General features: G+C 48.1%; 1 protein-coding gene across 1 annotated transcript in view; it reads right to left on the minus strand.

The window, feature by feature from the left end:
- Positions 1 to 3,277: 3,277 nt before the first annotated feature.
- The window catches only part of LOC135533092 (cilia- and flagella-associated protein 47-like), a 63,198-nt gene continuing 47,990 nt past the window's right edge, over positions 3,278 to 18,485 (minus strand). Inside the window, 10 exon segments of the mRNA XM_064960485.1 lie at positions 3,278 to 3,430; positions 7,359 to 7,610; positions 10,670 to 10,767; positions 11,374 to 11,584; positions 14,888 to 15,071; positions 15,174 to 15,395; positions 16,900 to 16,976; positions 17,060 to 17,256; positions 17,432 to 17,584; positions 17,731 to 17,831. Coding sequence (XP_064816557.1) covers positions 3,278 to 3,430; positions 7,359 to 7,610; positions 10,670 to 10,767; positions 11,374 to 11,584; positions 14,888 to 15,071; positions 15,174 to 15,395; positions 16,900 to 16,976; positions 17,060 to 17,256; positions 17,432 to 17,584; positions 17,731 to 17,831 — 1,648 coding nt within the window.

Consider the following 18,485-nt stretch of genomic DNA (forward strand, 5'->3'; position numbering starts at 1 on the left):
AGTTGAGAAGACAGGCAGCCAGTTAACTCTAATACAGTTAGACAGAGCCAGGAAAGAGAGAAAAAAGACAGAGAGGACAGAGAGAGAAAGACAGAGCCAGGATAGACAGAGAAAGACAGAGAGGACACAGAGAGAAAAAGACAGAGCCAGGACGGAGAGAGAAAGACAGAGCCAGGACGGAGAGAGAAAGACAGAGAGAGGACAGAGAGAGATGACAGAGCCAGGACAGAGAGAAAGACAGAGCCAGGACGGATAGAGAAAGACAGAGCCAGGACGGATAGAGAAAGACAGAGCCAGGACAGAGAGAAAGACAGAGCCAGGACGGAGAGAGAAAGACAGAGCCAGGATAGAGAAAGACAGAGCCAGGACGGAGAGAGAAAGACAGAGCCAGGACAGAGAAAAAGACAGAGCCAGGATAGAGAAAGACAGAGCCAGGACGGATAGAGAAAGACAGAGCCAGGACGGATAGAGAAAGACAGAGCCAGGACGGAGAGAGAAAGACAGAGCCAGGACGGAGAGAGAAAGACAGAGCCAGGACGGAGAGAGAAAGACAGAGCCAGGACGGAGAGAGAAAGACAGAGCCAGGACGGAGAGAGAAAGACAGAGCCAGGACGGAGAGAGAAAGACAGAGCCAGGACGGAGAGAAAAGACAGAGCCAGGACGGAGAGAGAAAGACAGAGCCAGGACGGAGAGAGAAAGACAGAGCCAGGACGGAGAGAGAAAGACAGAGCCAGGACAGAGAGAAAAGACAGAGCCAGGACGGAGAGAGAAAGACAGAGCCAGGACGGAGAGAGAAAGACAGAGCCAGGACGGATAGAGAAAGACAGAGCCAGGACGGAGAGAGAAAGACAGAGCCAGGACGGAGAGAGAAAGACAGAGCCAGGACGGAGAGAGAAAGACAGAGCCAGGACGGAGAGAGAAAGACAGAGCCAGGACGGAGAGAGAAAGACAGAGCCAGGACGGAGAGAGAAAGACAGAGCCAGGACGGAGAGAGAAAGACAGAGCCAGGACGGAGAGAGAAAGACAGAGCCAGGACGGAGAGAGAAAGACAGAGCCAGGACAGAGAGAGAAAGACAGAGCCAGGACGGAGAGAGAAAGACAGAGCCAGGACGGAGAGAGAAAGACAGAGCCAGGACGGATAGAGAAAGACAGAGCCAGGACGGAGAGAGAAAGACAGAGCCAGGACGGAGAGAGAAAGACAGAGCCAGGACGGAGAGAGAAAGACAGAGCCAGGACGGAGAGAGAAAGACAGAGCCAGGACGGAGAGAGAAAGACAGAGCCAGGACGGAGAGAAAAGACAGAGCCAGGACGGAGAGAGAAAGACAGAGCCAGGACGGAGAGAGTAAGACAGAGCCAGGATAGAGAAAGACAGAGCCAGGACGGAGAGAGAAAGACAGTGGCTGTGTCTGAATGCCCATACTTGCATTCTAAATAACAGACATTTTGGGTACATGAAAACAGAACCTTTATAGTATATGACATTTAGATAATGTAGTATAGTTTAAATGCCAGGATGTTATACTCATTTTGGTTTTTCATCCAGAATTCCCAGCACACTATTACCTAAGATAATCCTCTTTCCAGACACGTGTTTCACAGCAGCTGATAATCAGATAAATTGATGCGTTGTACCAAAATGAACGAATGGCGGGAATCAACACAGATGACACATCATCAGTATGGATGAGCCTAGTACGTTGACATTGTTGATTACTGCATTAGATGTGACTATACAGTACATTCTAAATAGTACGCAGTATGATTGCTACACAGTATGTAGTTTTAGTAAGTAGTAGACCAGACAGATTTCAGACAGAAGAGATGGGAAATTATCTTCATCTCACAAGGCAACTGAGCAGAGCAGCTTCTGGAGGACTGGGGTGAGGAACACTGCTGTCCTACAGGGTTAGAGGTTAGGGGTTATGGGTTATGGGTTATGGATAGGGGTTATGGGTTAGGGGTTATGGTTAGGGGTTATGGGTTATGGATAGGGGTTATGGATAGGGGGTATGGTTAGGGGTTAGGGGTTATGGGTTATGGATAGGGGTTATGGGTTATGGTTAGGGGGTATGATTAGGGGTTAGGGGTTATGGTTAGGGGTTATGGATAGGGGTTATGGTTAGGGGTTATGAGTAGGGGTTAGGGGTTATGGATAGGGGTTATGGATAGGGGTTATGGTTATGGGTTATGATTAGGGGTTAGGGGTTATGGATAGGGGTTATGGTTAGGGGTTATGGATAGGGGTTGTGGATAGGGGTTATGGTTAGCGGTTATGGTTATGGTTAGGGGTTAGGGGTAATGGTTAGTGGTTATGGTTAGGGGTTATGGTTAGGGGTTATGGTTAGGGGTTATGGTTAGGGGTTATGGTTAGGGGTTAAGGGTTATGGTTAGGGGTTAAGGGTTATGGTTAGGGGTTATGGTTAGCGGTTATGGTTAGGGGTTAGGGGTTATGGTTAGGGGTTATGGTTAGGGGTTAAGGGTTATGGTTACGTGTAGGGGTTATGGTTAGGGGTTACGGGTAGGGGTTAAGGGTTAGGGTTAGGGGTTATGGTTAAGGGTTATGGTTAGGGGTTAGGGTAAGGGGATATGGTTAGGGGTTATGGATAGGGGTTAAGGGTTATGGTTAGGGGTTACGGGTAGGGGTTATGGTTAGGGGTTTTGGTTAAGGGTTACGGGTAGGGGTTATGGTTACGGGTAGGGGTTATGGTTATGGTTAGGCGTTAAGGGTTATGGTTAGGGGTTATGGTTAGGGGTTAAGGGTTATGGTTAAGGGTTATGGTTAGGGGTTATGGTGAGGGATTATGGTTAGGGGTTATGGTTAGGGGTTATGGTTAGGGGTTATGGTTAGAGGTTAGGGGTTATGGTTAGGGGTAGGGGTTGTGGTTAGGGGTAGGGGTTGTGGTTAGGGGTATGGTTAGGGGTTGTGGTTAGGGGTATGGTTAGGGGTTATGGTTATGGTTAGGGGTAAGGGTTATGGTAATGGTTAGGGTTACGGGTAGGGGTTATGGTTAGGGGTATGGTTAGGGGTTATGGGTTATGGTTCGGGGTTAAGGGTTATGGTTAAGGGTTATGGTTACGGGTAGGGGTTATGGTTAGGGGTATGGTTAGGGGTTATGGGTTATGGTTCGGGGTTAAGGGTTATGGTTAAGGGTTATGGTTAGGGGTTATGGTTAGGGGTTAGGGGTTATGGTTAGGGGTTATGGTTAGAGGTTAGGGGTTATGGTTAGAGGTTAGGGGTTATGGTTAGAGGTTAGGGGTTATGGTTAGAGGTTAGGGGTTATGGGTTAAGGGTTATGGTTAGAGATAGAAGGGCTTACTTAGGAGGGATGGTGATGGAAGCTCCTTGAGGCAAGGAGAAATGATGGGCCTCCTTCCCTACGATGGAGGCATGGTAGAACATCGCTCTGGAGGACGGGCTCTTCAGACGCACCTGGAGCACACACACACACACACACACACAAAAATGAGAATAATTGTCATACAATGTGTACACACCAAGGCAAAGTGAATGATCTTCCATTGCAGAAAAGGATCTGATTGAACTGCTTTGGAAGGTGGAACGGACAGGCTGTAAGACAGGGTTACCCAGGGCTAGTGCTGTGTGATGGAGAGAGACCTGCCTGCTTGGTGAAGGTGTGATACAGGCTGTAAGACAGGGTTACCCAGGGCTAGTGCTGTGTGATGGAGAGAGAGACCTGCCAGCTTGGTGAAGGTGTGATACAGGCTGTAAGACAGGGTTACTCAGGGCTAGTGCTGTGTGATGGAGAGAGAGACCTGCCAGCTTGGTGAAGGTGTGATACAGGCTGTAAGACAGGGTTACTCAGGGCTAGTGCTGTGTGATGGAGAGAGACCTGCCTGCTTGGTGAAGGTGTGATACAGGCTGTAAGACAGGGTTACTCAGGGCTAGTGCTGTGTGATGGAGAGAGAGACCTGCCAGCTTGGTGAAGGTGTGATACAGGCTGTAAGACAGGGTTACCCAGGGCTAGTGCTGTGTGATGGAGAGAGAGACCTGCCAGCTTGGTGAAGGTGTGATACAGGCTGTAAGACAGGGTTACTCAGGGCTAGTGCTGTGTGATGGAGAGAGACCTGCCTGCTTGGTGAAGGTGTGATACAGGCTGTAAGACAGGGTTACTCAGGGCTAGTGCTGTGTGATGGAGAGAGACCTGCCTGCTTGGTGAAGGTGTGATACAGGCTGTAAGACAGGGTTACCCAGGGCTAGTGCTGTGTGATGGAGAGAGACCTGCCTGCTTGGTGAAGGTGTGATACAGGCTGTAAGACAGGGTTACCCAGGGCTAGTGCTGTGTGATGGAGAGAGACCTGCCTGCTTGGTGAAGGTGTGATACAGGCTGTAAGACAGGGTTACCCAGGGCTAGTGCTGTGTGATGGAGAGAGAGACCTGCCTGCTTGGTGAAGGTGTGATACAGGCTGTAAGACAGGGTTACCCAGGGCTAGTGCTGTGTGATGGAGAGAGACCTGCCTGCTTGGTGAAGGTGTGATACAGGCTGTAAGACAGGGTTACCCAGGGCTAGTGCTGTGTGATGGAGAGAGACCTGCCTGCTTGGTGAAGGTGTGATACAGGCTGTAAGACAGGGTTACCCAGGGCTAGTGCTGTGTGATGGAGAGAGACCTGCCTGCTTGGTGAAGGTGTGATACAGGCTGTAAGACAGGGTTACCCAGGGCTAGTGCTGTGTGATGGAGAGAGACCTGCCTGCTTGGTGAAGGTGTGATACAGGCTGTAAGACAGGGTTACCCAGGGCTAGTGCTGTGTGATGGAGAGAGAGACCTGCCTGCTTGGTGAAGGTGTGATACAGGCTGCCAGACAGGGTTACCCAGGGCTAGTGCTGTGTGATGGAGAGAGACCTGCCTGCTTGGTGAAGGTGTGATACAGGCTGTAAGACAGGGTTACCCAGGGCTAGTGCTGTGTGATGGAGAGAGACCTGCCTGCTTGGTGAAGGTGTGATACAGGCTGTAAGACAGGGTTACCCAGGGCTAGTGCTGTGTGATGGAGAGAGACCTGCCTGCTTGGTGAAGGTGTGATACAGGCTGTAAGACAGGGTTACCCAGGGCTAGTGCTGTGTGATGGAGAGAGACCTGCCTGCTTGGTGAAGGTGTGATACAGGCTGTAAGACAGGGTTACCCAGGGCTAGTGCTGTGTGATGGAGAGAGACCTGCCTGCTTGGTGAAGGTGTGATACAGGCTGTAAGACAGGGTTACTCAGGGCTAGTGCTGTGTGATGGAGAGAGACCTGCCTGCTTTGTGAAGGTGTGATACAGGCTGTAAGACAGGGTTACCCAGGGCTAGTGCTGTGTGATGGAGAGAGACCTGCCTGCTTGGTGAAGGTGTGGTGCAGGCTGTAAGACAGGGTTACTCAGGGCTAGTGCTGTGTGATGGAGAGAGAGACCTGCCTGCTTGGTGAAGGTGTGATACAGGCTGCCAGACAGGGTTACCCAGGGCTAGTGCTGTGTGATGGAGAGAGAGACCTGCCTGCTTGGTGAAGGTGTGATACAGGCTGTAAGACAGGGTTACTCAGGGCTAGTGCTGTGTGATGGAGAGAGAGACCTGCCTGCTTGGTGAAGGTGTGATACAGGCTGTAAGACAGGGTTACTCAGGGCTAGTGCTGTGTGATGGAGAGAGAGACCTGCCTGCTTGGTGAAGGTGTGATACAGGCTGTAAGACAGGGTTACTCAGGGCTAGTGCTGTGTGATGGAGAGAGACCTGCCAGCTTGGTGAAGGTGTGATACAGGCTGTAAGACAGGGTTACTCAGGGCTAGTGCTGTGTGATGGAGAGAGAGACCTGCCTGCTTTGTGAAGGTGTGATACAGGCTGTAAGACAGGGTTACTCAGGGCTAGTGCTGTGTGATGGAGAGAGAGACCCGCCTGCTTGGTGAAGGTGTGATACAGGCTGCCAGACAGGGTTACCCAGGGCTAGTGCTGTGTGATGGAGAGAGAGACCTGCCTGCTTTGTGAAGGTGTGATACAGGCTGTAAGACAGGGTTACTCAGGGCTAGTGCTGTGTGATGGAGAGAGACCTGCCTGCTTGGTGAAGGTGTGATACAGGCTGTAAGACAGGGTTACTCAGGGCTAGTGCTGTGTGATGGAGAGAGACCTGCCTGCTTGGTGAAGGTGTGATACAGGCTGCCAGACAGGGTTACCCAGGGCTAGTGCTGTGTGATGGAGAGAGACCTGCCTGCTTGGTGAAGGTGTGATACAGGCTGTAAGACAGGGTTACTCAGGGCTAGTGCTGTGTGATGGAGAGAGACCTGCCTGCTTGGTGAAGGTGTGATACAGGCTGTAAGACAGGGTTACCCAGGGCTAGTGCTGTGTGATGGAGAGAGAGACCTGCCTGCTTGGTGAAGGTGTGGTGCAGGCTGTAAGACAGGGTTACCCAGGGCTAGTGCTGTGTGATGGAGAGAGAGAGACCTGCCTGCTTGGTGAAGGTGTGGTACAGGCTGTAAGACAGGGTTACTCAGGGCTAGTGCTGTGTGATGGAGAGAGACCTGCCTGCTTGGTGAAGGTGTGATACAGGCTGTAAGACAGGGTTACCCAGGGCTAGTGCTGTGTGATGGAGAGAGAGAGACCTGCCTGCTTGGTGAAGGTGTGATACAGGCTGTAAGACAGGGTTACTCAGGGCTAGTGCTGTGTGATGGAGAGAGACCTGCCTGCTTGGTGAAGGTGTGATACAGGCTGTAAGACAGGGTTACCCAGGGCTAGTGCTGTGTGATGGAGAGAGAGAGACCTGCCTGCTTGGTGAAGGTGTGATACAGGCTGTAAGACAGGGTTACTCAGGGCTAGTGCTGTGTGATGGAGAGAGACCTGCCTGCTTGGTGAAGGTGTGATACAGGCTGTAAGACAGGGTTACCCAGGGCTAGTGCTGTGTGATGGAGAGAGACCTGCCTGCTTGGTGAAGGTGTGATACAGGCTGTAAGACAGGGTTACCCAGGGCTAGTGCTGTGTGATGGAGAGAGACCTGCCTGCTTGGTGAAGGTGTGATACAGGCTGTAAGACAGGGTTACCCAGGGCTAGTGCTGTGTGATGGAGAGAGAGACCTGCCTGCTTGGTGAAGGTGTGATACAGGCTGTAAGACAGGGTTACTCAGGGCTAGTGCTGTGTGATGGAGAGAGACCTGCCTGCTTGGTGAAGGTGTGATACAGGCTGTAAGACAGGGTTACCCAGGGCTAGTGCTGTGTGATGGAGAGAGACCTGCCTGCTTGGTGAAGGTGTGATACAGGCTGCCAGACAGGGTTACCCAGGGCTAGTGCTGTGTGATGGAGAGAGACCTGCCTGCTTGGTGAAGGTGTGATACAGGCTGTAAGACAGGGTTACTCAGGGCTAGTGCTGTGTGATGGAGAGAGACCTGCCTGCTTGGTGAAGGTGTGGTGCAGGCTGCCAGACAGGGTGATGGTTCTCCTGGGAAGGTACTGGGGCAGCGTCTCATACAGGTAAACACACAGCATCAACATCAGAACAGGGTTAGAGTCTGACAGCTCTGTGGGCTGGATGTCGATGTCCAGGCAGAGCAGTGTGAAGGCCTGGCTGAGGATGATACTGTTGTGGAGGTTCTGTTCCAGGCGGCTGATGCTGGTGTACATCCTCTGGAGATGACTGGGGATCTGAGGGACCGGAGAGACCAGAGGGGGGGACAGTCAACACTGGGCCAGGTTCCCAGACACAGATTAAGCCTTATCTGCTACCACAGTCAGACGAATCAAAACCAGTCGAGTTTAGATGAGTCTAGATTTACTGACAATTTCCCACAGAGTAGACGAGGACAAGAGTAGACCAGAAATAGGAGGAGAGAACACATGTACCCAGTACCCACTGTATATAGCCTCCACATTGACTCTGTACCAGTACCCCCTGTATATAGCCTCCACATTGACTCTGTACCGGTAACCCCTGTATATAGCCTCCACATTGACTCTGTACCCGGTACCCATTGTATATAGCCTCCACATTGACTCTGTACCGGTACCCCCTGTATATAGCCTCCACATTGACTCTGTACCGGTACCCCCTGTATATAGTCTCCACATTGACTCTGTACCGGTACCCCCTGTATATAGCCTCCACATTGACTCTGTACCAGTACCCTCTGTATATAGCCTCCATATTGACTCTGTACCGGTACCCTCTGTATATAGCCTCCACATTGACTCTGTACCGGTACCCTCTGTATATAGCCTCCACATTGACTCTGTACCGGTACCCCCTGTATATAGTCTCCACATTGACTCTGTACCAGTAGACTCTGTATATAGTCTCCACATTGACTCTGTACCAGTAGACTCTGTATATAGCCTCCACATTGACTCTGTACCAGTACCCTCTGTATATAGCCTCCACATTGACTCTGTACCAGTACCCTCTGTAAATAGCCTCCACATTGACTCTGTACCCGGTACCCCCTGTATATAGTCTCCACATTGACTCTGTACCAGTACCCTCTGTATATAGCCTCCACATTGACTCTGTACCGGTACCCCCTGTATATAGCCTCCACATTGACTCTGTACCGGTACCCCCTGTAAATAGCCTCCACATTGACTCTGTACCAGTACCCCCTGTATATAGCCTCCACATTGACTCTGTACCAGTAGCCCCTGTATATAGCCTCCACATTGACTCTGTACCAGTACCCCCTGTATATAGCCTCCACATTGACTCTGTACCGGTAACCCCTGTATATAGCCTCCACATTGACTCTGTACCCGGTACCCATTGTATATAGCCTCCACATTGACTCTGTACCGGTACCCCCTGTATATAGCCTCCACATTGACTCTGTACCGGTACCCCCTGTATATAGTCTCCACATTGACTCTGTACCGGTACCCCCTGTATATAGCCTCCACATTGACTCTGTACCAGTACCCTCTGTATATAGCCTCCATATTGACTCTGTACCGGTACCCTCTGTATATAGCCTCCACATTGACTCTGTACCAGTACCCTCTGTATATAGCCTCCACATTGACTCTGTACCGGTACCCCCTGTATATAGTCTCCACATTGACTCTGTACCAGTAGACTCTGTATATAGTCTCCACATTGACTCTGTACCAGTAGACTCTGTATATAGCCTCCACATTAACTCTGTACCAGTACCCCCTGTATATAGCCTCCACATTGACTCTGTACCAGTACCCTCTGTATATAGCCTCCACATTAACTCTGTACCAGTACCCCCTGTATATAGCCTCCACATTGACTCTGTACCAGTACCCTCTGTATATAGCCTCCACATTGACTCTGTACCAGTACCCTCTGTATATAGCCTCCACATTAACTCTGTACCAGTACCCCCTGTATATAGCCTCCACATTGACTCTGTACCGGTACCCTCTGTATATAGCCTCCACATTAACTCTGTACCAGTACCCCCTGTATATAGCCTCCACATTGACTCTGTACCAGTACCCCTGTATATAGCCTCCACATTGACTCTGTACCAGTACCCCTGTATATAGCCTCCACATTAACTCTGTACCAGTACCCCTGTATATAGCCTCCACATTAACTCTGTACCAGTACCCCCTGTATATAGCCTCCACATTGACTCTGTACCAGTACCCCCTGTATATAGCCTCCACATTGACTCTGTACCAGTACCCCCTGTATATAGCCTCCACATTAACTCTGTACCAGTACCCCCTGTATATAGCCTCCACATTGACTCTGTACCGGTACCCCTGTATATAGCCTCCACATTGACTCTGTACCAGTACCCCTGTATATAGCCTCCACATTAACTCTGTACCAGTACCCCCTGTATATAGCCTCCACATTAACTCTGTACCAGTAACCCCTGTATATAGCCTCCACATTGACTCTGTACCAGTATCCCCTGTATATAGCCTCCACATTAACTCTGTACCAGTAACCCCTGTATATAGCCTCCACATTGACTCTGTACCAGTACCCTCTGTATATAGCCTCCACATTAACTCTGTACCAGTACCCCCTGTATATAGCCTCCACATTAACTCTGTACCAGTAACCCCTGTATATAGCCTCCACATTGACTCTGTACCAGTACCCTCTGTATATAGCCTCCACATTAACTCTGTACCGGTACCCCCTGTATATAGCCTCCACATTAACTCTGTACCGGTAACCCCTGTATATAGCCTCCACATTGACTCTGTACCAGTACCCTCTGTATATAGCCTCCACATTGACTCTGTACCAGTACCCCTGTATATAGCCTCCACATTGACTCTGTACCAGTACCCCTGTATATAGCCTCCACATTGACTCTGTACCAGTACCCCTGTATATAGCCTCCACATTGACTCTGTACCAGTACCCTCTGTATATAGCCTCCACATTGACTCTGTACCAGTACCCCCTGTATATAGCCTCCACATTGACTCTGTACCAGTACCCTCTGTATATAGCCTCCACATTGACTCTGTACCAGTACCCCCTGTATATAGCCTCCACATTAACTCTGTACCAGGACTCTCTGTAAACAGCCTCGCTTGTTATTTTACTGTCACTGTTTAATTTTGTGTTACTTTTATTTTCTATTATCAATTTTTTACTTGACACTTATTTCTTAATTTTTTCTTAAATCTTCTTAAAGCATCGTTGGTTATTGTTGTATTCGGAGCATGTGACAAATAACATTTGATTTGATTTAATTTGATTTTTTAACACAGGCCCGTACCAGAAAGGGACAGTAGGCAGCCAGCACAGCAGCCAGAACCAGGCCGTCTGCCAGGTCCAGGTCAAAGTTCACCACCCAGCGGGCTGATGGCACGTCTCCTGGTTAAAGAGCAGAATATAGGTAACAGAAGAGTTATGGATGTCTCTGTCTCTACCTCTGTCAATCTCTGTCTCTACCTCCCTGTCTCGACCTCTGTCAATCTCTGTCTCTACCTCTCTGTCTCTACCTCTCTGTCTCTACCTCTCTGTCTCTACCTCTCTGTCTCTACCTCTCTGTCTCTACCTCTCTGTCTCTACCTCTCTGTCTCTACCTCTCTGTCTCTACATCTCTGTCTCTACCTCTCTGTCTCTACATCTCTGTCTCTACATCTCTGTCTCTACCTCTCTGTCTTTACATCTCTGTCTCTACCTCTCTGTCTCTACCTCTCTGTCTCTACCTCTCTGTCTCTACCTCTCTGTCTCTACCTCCCTGTCTCTACCTCTCTGTCTCTACATCTCTGTCTCTACCTCTCTGTCTCTACCTCTCTGTCTCTACCTCTCTGTCTCTACCTCTCTGTCTCTACCTCTACCTCTGTCAATCTCTGTCTCTACCTCCCTGTCTCGACCTCTGTCAATCTCTGTCTCTACCTCTCTGTCTCTACGACCTCTCTGTCTCTACCTCTCTGTCTCTACCTCTCTGTCTCTTTCTCAACACCCCCCTCCTACCTGTAGAGGTGAGTGGGCTCCAGACGGTAGTCCTCATGCTGTGGTAGTGCAGGTTGAGCCAGGTGAGTAGCCTCCTCTCCCAGGTGGAGTAGATGTTAGAGGTCAGGGGCTTTGGGTTGATCCTGGGGACCTGCTGCTCCATGCTGCCACTGTCACAGCTCTGGAGGCCCAGGGACAAGGGACCCTCTGTCACCCGCGGCAGGACTAGCACCTGGGGAGGAGGGGACAGACACAGATACATTTCTCAGACTGCTGATCAGGACACAGAGGGAGAGAGAGAGAGAAAGAGATATATAGAGAGAGACCGGGAGAGAGACAGTCAGAGATTTGTGACCTGTTGCCACAAGAAAAGGGCAACCAGTGAAGAACAAACACCATTGTAAATACAACCCATATTTATGCTTATTTATTTTTGCTTGTGTACTTTAACCATTTGTACATTGTTACAACACTGTATGTATATATACAGTGGGGCAAAAAATTATTTAGTCAGCCACCAATTGTGCAAGTTCTCCCACTTAAAAAGATGAGAGAGGCCTGTAATTTTCATCATAGGTACACTTCAACTATGACAGACAAAATGAGAGAGAAAAAAATCCAGAAAATCACATTGTATGATTTTTAATGAATTTATTTGCAAATTATGGTGGAAAATAAGTATTTGGCACCTACAAACAAGCAAGATTTCTGGCTCTCACAGACCTGTAACTTCTTCTTTAAGAGGCTCCTCTGTCCTCCACTCGTTACCTGTATTAGTGGCACCTGTTTGAACTTGTTATCAGTATAAAAGACACCTGTCCACAACCTCAAACAGTCACACTCCAAACTCCACTGTGGCCAAGACCAAAGAGCTGTCAAAGGACACCAGAAACAAAATTGTAGACCTGCACCAGGCTGGGAAGACTGAATCTGCAATAGGTAAGCAGCTTGGTTTGAAGAAATCAACTGTGGGAGCAATTATTAGGAAATGGAAGACATACAAGACCACTGATAATCTCCCTCGATCTGGGGCTCCACGCAAGATCTCACCCCGTGGGGTCAAAATGATCACACGGGGGGACTTAGTGAATGACCTGCAGAGAGCTGGGACCAAAGTAACAAAGCCTACCATCAGTAACACACTACGCCGCCAGGGACTCAAATCCTGCAGTGCCAGACGTGTCCCCATGCTTAAAACCTGTTGAGGCTCGGGACAATACTGCCCCCTTTGGATGAATTGTGTGCCCAGAGTAAACAAAAAAAAAAGTGTCAAAAATGGCTAATATATGCATATAATAATTATTATTGAATAGAAAACACTCTAAAGCTTCTAAAACCGTTCAAATTATGTCTGTATGTAAAGCAGAAGTCACAGGGCAGCCATTCTCCCAAACTCTCTCTCTCTCCTAAGAAAGTTGCTCCAACTTTGACGTCATCGCCCCCACCCTTCCCAACCAGCTACGGATCTGGGAACAGTTTCTATCTCTTCAGCGCGCTCTCGTCTTTCAATGAGACGTGGAACGGAGAAAATAGCACGAGCTTTGACTGCTTGGCGGGCAAAATACTGAGGTGTCACAAGTTTTCAGGTGCGCGCTCTGTGAAAAGGGTCTTTTTGTTCCAGCTTGCTTGAGGAGAGTTCGTTATGTTTGATTTAATCGCCAATTGTTTTGTACGTTAAAAACATCCTAAAGCTTGATTCTGCACTTAGTTTGACCAGTTTAGTCGACATATAATATGTAAATTTGAAGTTTTGATGCGCAATTTTCGTGATCAGAAGTCCTTTTTGGGGTAATTCACCTGAAGATGTTAGCATTTGCTAATACAAAGACACACCAACAGCAACCAAACGTTATATTAGGTAAGTATAACTCCTTCCACGACATTCTTGTCGAAGACCATCAAAGGTAAGGGAATATTTATGTTATAAAATTGTATTTTTGTCGACTCCAACATAGTAGAGAAATAATGCTAATGCCTGAGCGCCGTCTCAGATTATTGAATAGTGAACGAGTTCTGTAATGTTAAAAATAAATGTAACACAGCGTTTGCATTAAGAAGAAGTGTATCTTTCTAAATATATGTAGAACATGTATATTTAGTCAAAGTTTATGATGTTTATTGCTGTTATCTGGCGTTAGCTGCCGGAGCTATTTATAATTTCTCCGGACATTTCTGATGCATTTTTTGAACATGGCTCAATGTAAACAGAGATTTATGGATATAAATTGCATATTATTGAAAAAAACATACATGTACTGTGTAACATGTGCTATTACTGTCATCTGATGAAGATTTTCAAAAGGTTAGTGAATTATTTTTCTTTTAATCCTGCGTTTGTGATTGTGCTCTTTTGCATAGCAATGTGGCTACATATTGTATGCTTTCCTAGTGGTGGTTTAACATAAATATGTGCTATGTTTTCGCTGTAAAACATTTTAAAATTCTGACACGCTGGGTAGATGAACAAGGTGTTTATCTTATATTTAAGCTATTGGACTTGTTAATGTGTGGAGGTTAAATATTTTTAAGAATATTTTTGCTTTCCCTGCGCCACCGTTTGAGCTGAACGGGGGGGGGTGGTGTTCCCAGTTGGGAACCTGCAGCCCCTTCAGGTTAAGCCAGTACATGTCCAGGCCCATCTGAAGTTTGCTAGAGAGCATTTGGATGATCCAGAAGAAGATTGGGAGAATGTCATATGGTCAGATGAAACCAAAATATAACTTTTTGGTAAAAACTCAACTCGTCGTGTTTGGAGGACAAAGAATGCCGAGTTGCATCCAAAGAACACCATACCTACTGTGAAGCATGGGGATGGAAACATCATGCTTTGGGGCTGTTTTTCTGCAAAGGGACCAGGACGACTGATCTGTGTAAAGGAAAGAATGAATGGGGCCATGTATCGTGAGATTTTGAGTGAAAACCTCCTTCCATCAGCAAGGGCATTGAAGATGAAACGTGGCTAGGTCTTTCAGCATGACAACAGCCCCAAAATATCACTGCTCTAGAGGAGATCTGCATGGAGGAATGGGCCAAAATACCAGCAACAGTGTGTGAAAACCTTGTGAAGACTTACAGAAAACATTTGACCTCTGTCATTGCCAAGAAAGAGTATATAACAAAGTATTGAGATAAACTTTTGTTATTGACCAAATACTTATTTTCCACCATAATTTGCAAATAAATTCATTAAAAATCCTACAATGTGATTTTTTTGTCTGTCATAGTTGAAGTGTACCTATGATGAAAATTACAGGCCTCTCTCATCTTTTTAAGTGGGAGAACTTGCACAATTGGTGGCTGACTAAATAATTTCTTGCCCCACTGTATATAATATGACATTTGTCTTTATTGTTTTGAAACTTCTGTATGTGTAATGTTTCCTGTTCATGTTTATTGTTTATTTCACTTTTGTATATTATCTACCTCACTGGCTTTGGCAATGGTAACACATGTCTCCCATGCCAATAAAGCCCCTTGAATTGAAATTGAGAGAGAGAGAGAGAGAGAGAGAGAGAGAGAGAGAACACTCTCTTGCCTTGTAGGTCTGCAGTAGAACATCCATCCAGGCCCTTTTACTGAGGGATTCAAAGACCTTGCTGCTGTAGTCCAGCCCCCTCTGATCACACTGGGACTGGGCCTGTAGAGAGCTCCAGTGGCTGAACTCCTGGGAGTCTAACAGGTACTCGGGTCTGATGTGGGACAGACAGGCTCCCTGCCTCCTGAAGATCACAACACAGTGAGTAGGCCGGTGAGGGTGTGTGCCTGCGTACGGCGACCGGCGGAGTTGTCCGTGTATGAGTGATTAAGTGTCTGTGTGGTACCTGAGGAAGGCCAGCAACACTGTGTTCCAGTGGAGCAGCTGCTGCACGCGCTCAGTGAGGTTGCAGGGCAGCGATTGGTTGGTGCTCACACCAGGAAGTGTCTGTCCGCTCAGGTGACGCAGCATGTCGTAGATGGTCCGTGTGTCTTTACCTTGACTCATAAGGTACGAGTTCCTCCACTCACTAGAGCTGGAGTCTACTGTCTGGACTCTACATACCACCCTGGGAGAGATAGATAGAGAGGACAGAGGAGAGAGAGAGAGAGAGGAGATATGAGAGAGAGAGGGGAGGGAGAAAGAGAGAGGGGGAGGGAGAAAGAGAGAAAGAGGGGAGGGAGAAAGAGAGAGAGAGAGAGAGAGAGAGAAAGAGAGAGAGAGAGAGAGAGAGAGAGAGAGAGAGAGAGAGAGAGAGAGAGAGAGAGAGAGAGAGGAGAAAGAGAGAGAGAGAGAGAGAGAGAGAAAGGAGAAAGAGAGAGAGAGAGAGAGGGGAGGGAGAAAGAGAGAGAGAGGGGAGGGAGAAAGAGAGAGAGAGAGAGAGAGAGAGAGAGAGAGAGAGAGAGAGAGAGGGAAAGAGAGAGAGAGGAGAAAGAGAGAGCGAGAGGAGAAAGAGAGAGAGAGAGAGAGAGGAGAGAGAAAGAGAGAGAGGAGAGAGAAAGAGAGAGAGAGGGGAGGGAGAAAGAGAGAGAGAGAGAGAGAGAGAGAGAAGAGAGAGAGAGAGAGAGAGAAGAGAGAGAGAGAGAGGAGAAAGAGAGAGAGAGAGAGAGAGAGAGAGGAGAAAGAGAGAGAGAGAGAGAGAAAGAGGAGAGAGAGAGAGAGAGAGAGAGAGAGAGAGAGAGAGAGAGAGAGAGAGAGAGAGAGAGAGAGAGAGAAAGAGAGAGAGAGAGGAGAAAGAGAGAGAGAGAGGGAGAAAGAGAGAGAGAGGAGAGACTAATAATAACATAACGTAATGAAAACATAAAATAAAAATATGTGTGACGGATACCAGTCCATCTACCTTCTGAGAGAGCGTGGTAGAGAGATAAGGTTTACCTTCTGAGAGAGTGTGGTAGAGAGATGAGGTTTACCTTCTGAGAGAGTGTGGTAGAGAGATGAGGTTTACCTTCTGAGAGAGTGTGGTAGAGCGATGAGGTTTACCTTCTGAGAGAGTGTGGTAGAGAGATGAGGTTTACCTTCTGAGAGAGCGTGGTAGAGAGATGAGGTTTACATTCTGAGAGAGCGTGGTAGAGAGATGAGGTTTACCTTCTGAGAGAGCGTGGTAGAGAGATGAGGTTTACCTTCTGAGAGAGTGTGGTAGAGCGATGAGGTTTACCTTCTGAGAGAGTGTGGTAGAGAGATGAGGTTTACCTTCTGAGAGAGCGTGGTAGAGAGATGAGGTTTACCTTCTGAGAGAGCGTGGTAGAGAGATGAGGTTTACACTCAGAGAGAGTGTGGTAGAGAGATGAGGTTTACACTCAGAGAGCGTGGTAGAGAGATGAGGTTTACCTTCTGAGAGAGCGTGGTAGAGAGATGAGGTTTACCTTCTGAGAGAGTGTGGTAGAGAGATGAGGTTTACCTTCTGAGAGAGTGTGGTAGAGAGATGAGGTTTACCTTCTGAGAGAGTGTGGTAGAGAGATGAGGTTTACCTTCTGAGAGAGCGTGGTAGAGAGATGAGGTTTACACTCAGAGAGAGTGTGGTAGAGAGATGAGGTTTACACTCAGAGAGAGTGTGGTAGAGAGATGAGGTTTACCTTCTGAGAGAGCGTGGTAGAGAGATGGGGTTTGGTCCACGGGGCCAGCCAAACTGACTGAACCACTTCTGTACGGCCTGCAAGCAATCAAGCAATCACATTTAGCTATACAGCCTTTGTTCTATCAGCAGTTGTCCCAGAGTGATTTACCAGTTGTTACCTGCAGGATGCTGTGGTAGTACAACCCCTCCTCTGAGTCCTGCCCTGGAAACACTGGTATACCCTGCTGCTGCCACTGCTGCTGGTCAGTCACACCATCCGTCTCTCTCTCACCCTCTGTCTCCTTCTGGGGCCAGTCCTCCTTCCCTCTGGGTCCTGGTCCTGCACTCCCAGTCCGACTCCTGCTGTCTCCAGAGTCTGAGGACAGGTCAATATGTTTGATTCAGCTTGGAATGGGCACTCTGGGGTTATTATTTGGGATTGTGGTAGTGGTACCTTTGTAGGGGGAAGGCCCCAGTACTTCACCGTACTTCACATAGTGTATTTGACCAGGTCTGGTGTGTAGCAGTGTAGCTGTAGAGGTGTGTCTCACCAGAGGTGGAGTGATTACTGGTGGAGGAGAGGAAAGCGAAGGTGGAGGAGGAAGTGTAGCGAGAGAGAGGGCTGGGGGAGTAGCATGGCTGTAGCACCGCCTTCCCTGTCATCTGAGAGGGCCCTGATTCGCCGCTGCAGCCGCTCAGACAACCTGAGTGACAACCACATGGACCAGTTAGGGTGGGGGTGGAAGAACAGAGATACTTAGATTAGTAGACAGTCCTCCTCAGTGTGAGTGTATGAATGCTGTACACGGTGCAGTGTGTTGTGGGTACAGAACAGGACAGCAAGACGTACCACTCTTGAGGACTATCTGTTGCTCAGAGCGGTGCAGAGCCAGGTAGGGCCACACTGTCAACAAACTGTTATCTGCTGTAGCACAGACCTCCACCCTGAACCTGAAGAGACCGACAGATAGGAGAGAAATGAATACATCATGTACAACTCTGACTAAGACAGGAGAGAGAGAGGAGGAGAAAATGAATACATCATGTACAACTCTGACTAAGACAGGAGAGAGAGAGGAGGAGAGAAATGAATACATCATGTACAACTCTGACTAAGACAGGAGAGAGAGGGAGGAGAGAAATGAATACATCATGTACAACTCTGACTAAGACAGGAGAGAGAGAGGAGGAGAGAAATGAATACATCATGTACAACTCTGACTAAGACAGGAGAGAGAGAGGAGGAGAGAAATGAATACATCATGTACAACTCTGACTAAGACAGGAGAGAGAGAGGAGGAGAGAAATGAATACATCATGTACAACTCTGACTAAGACAGGAGAGAGAGAGGAGGAGAGAAATGAATACATCATGTACAACTCTGACTAAGACAGGAGAGAGAGAGGAGGAGAGAAATGAATACATCATGTACAACTCTGACTAAGACAGGAGAGAGAGAGGAGGAGAGAAATGAATACATCATGTACAACTCTGACTAAGACAGGAGAGAGAGAGGAGGAGAGAAATGAATACATCATGTACAACTCTGACTAAGACAGGAGAGAGAGAGGAGGAGAGAAATGAATACATCATGTACAACTCTG

This window comes from Oncorhynchus masou, unplaced genomic scaffold (assembly GCF_036934945.1).
Source record: "Oncorhynchus masou masou isolate Uvic2021 unplaced genomic scaffold, UVic_Omas_1.1 unplaced_scaffold_2210, whole genome shotgun sequence".
In the NCBI taxonomy this organism is placed as follows: Eukaryota; Metazoa; Chordata; class Actinopteri; order Salmoniformes; family Salmonidae; genus Oncorhynchus; species Oncorhynchus masou.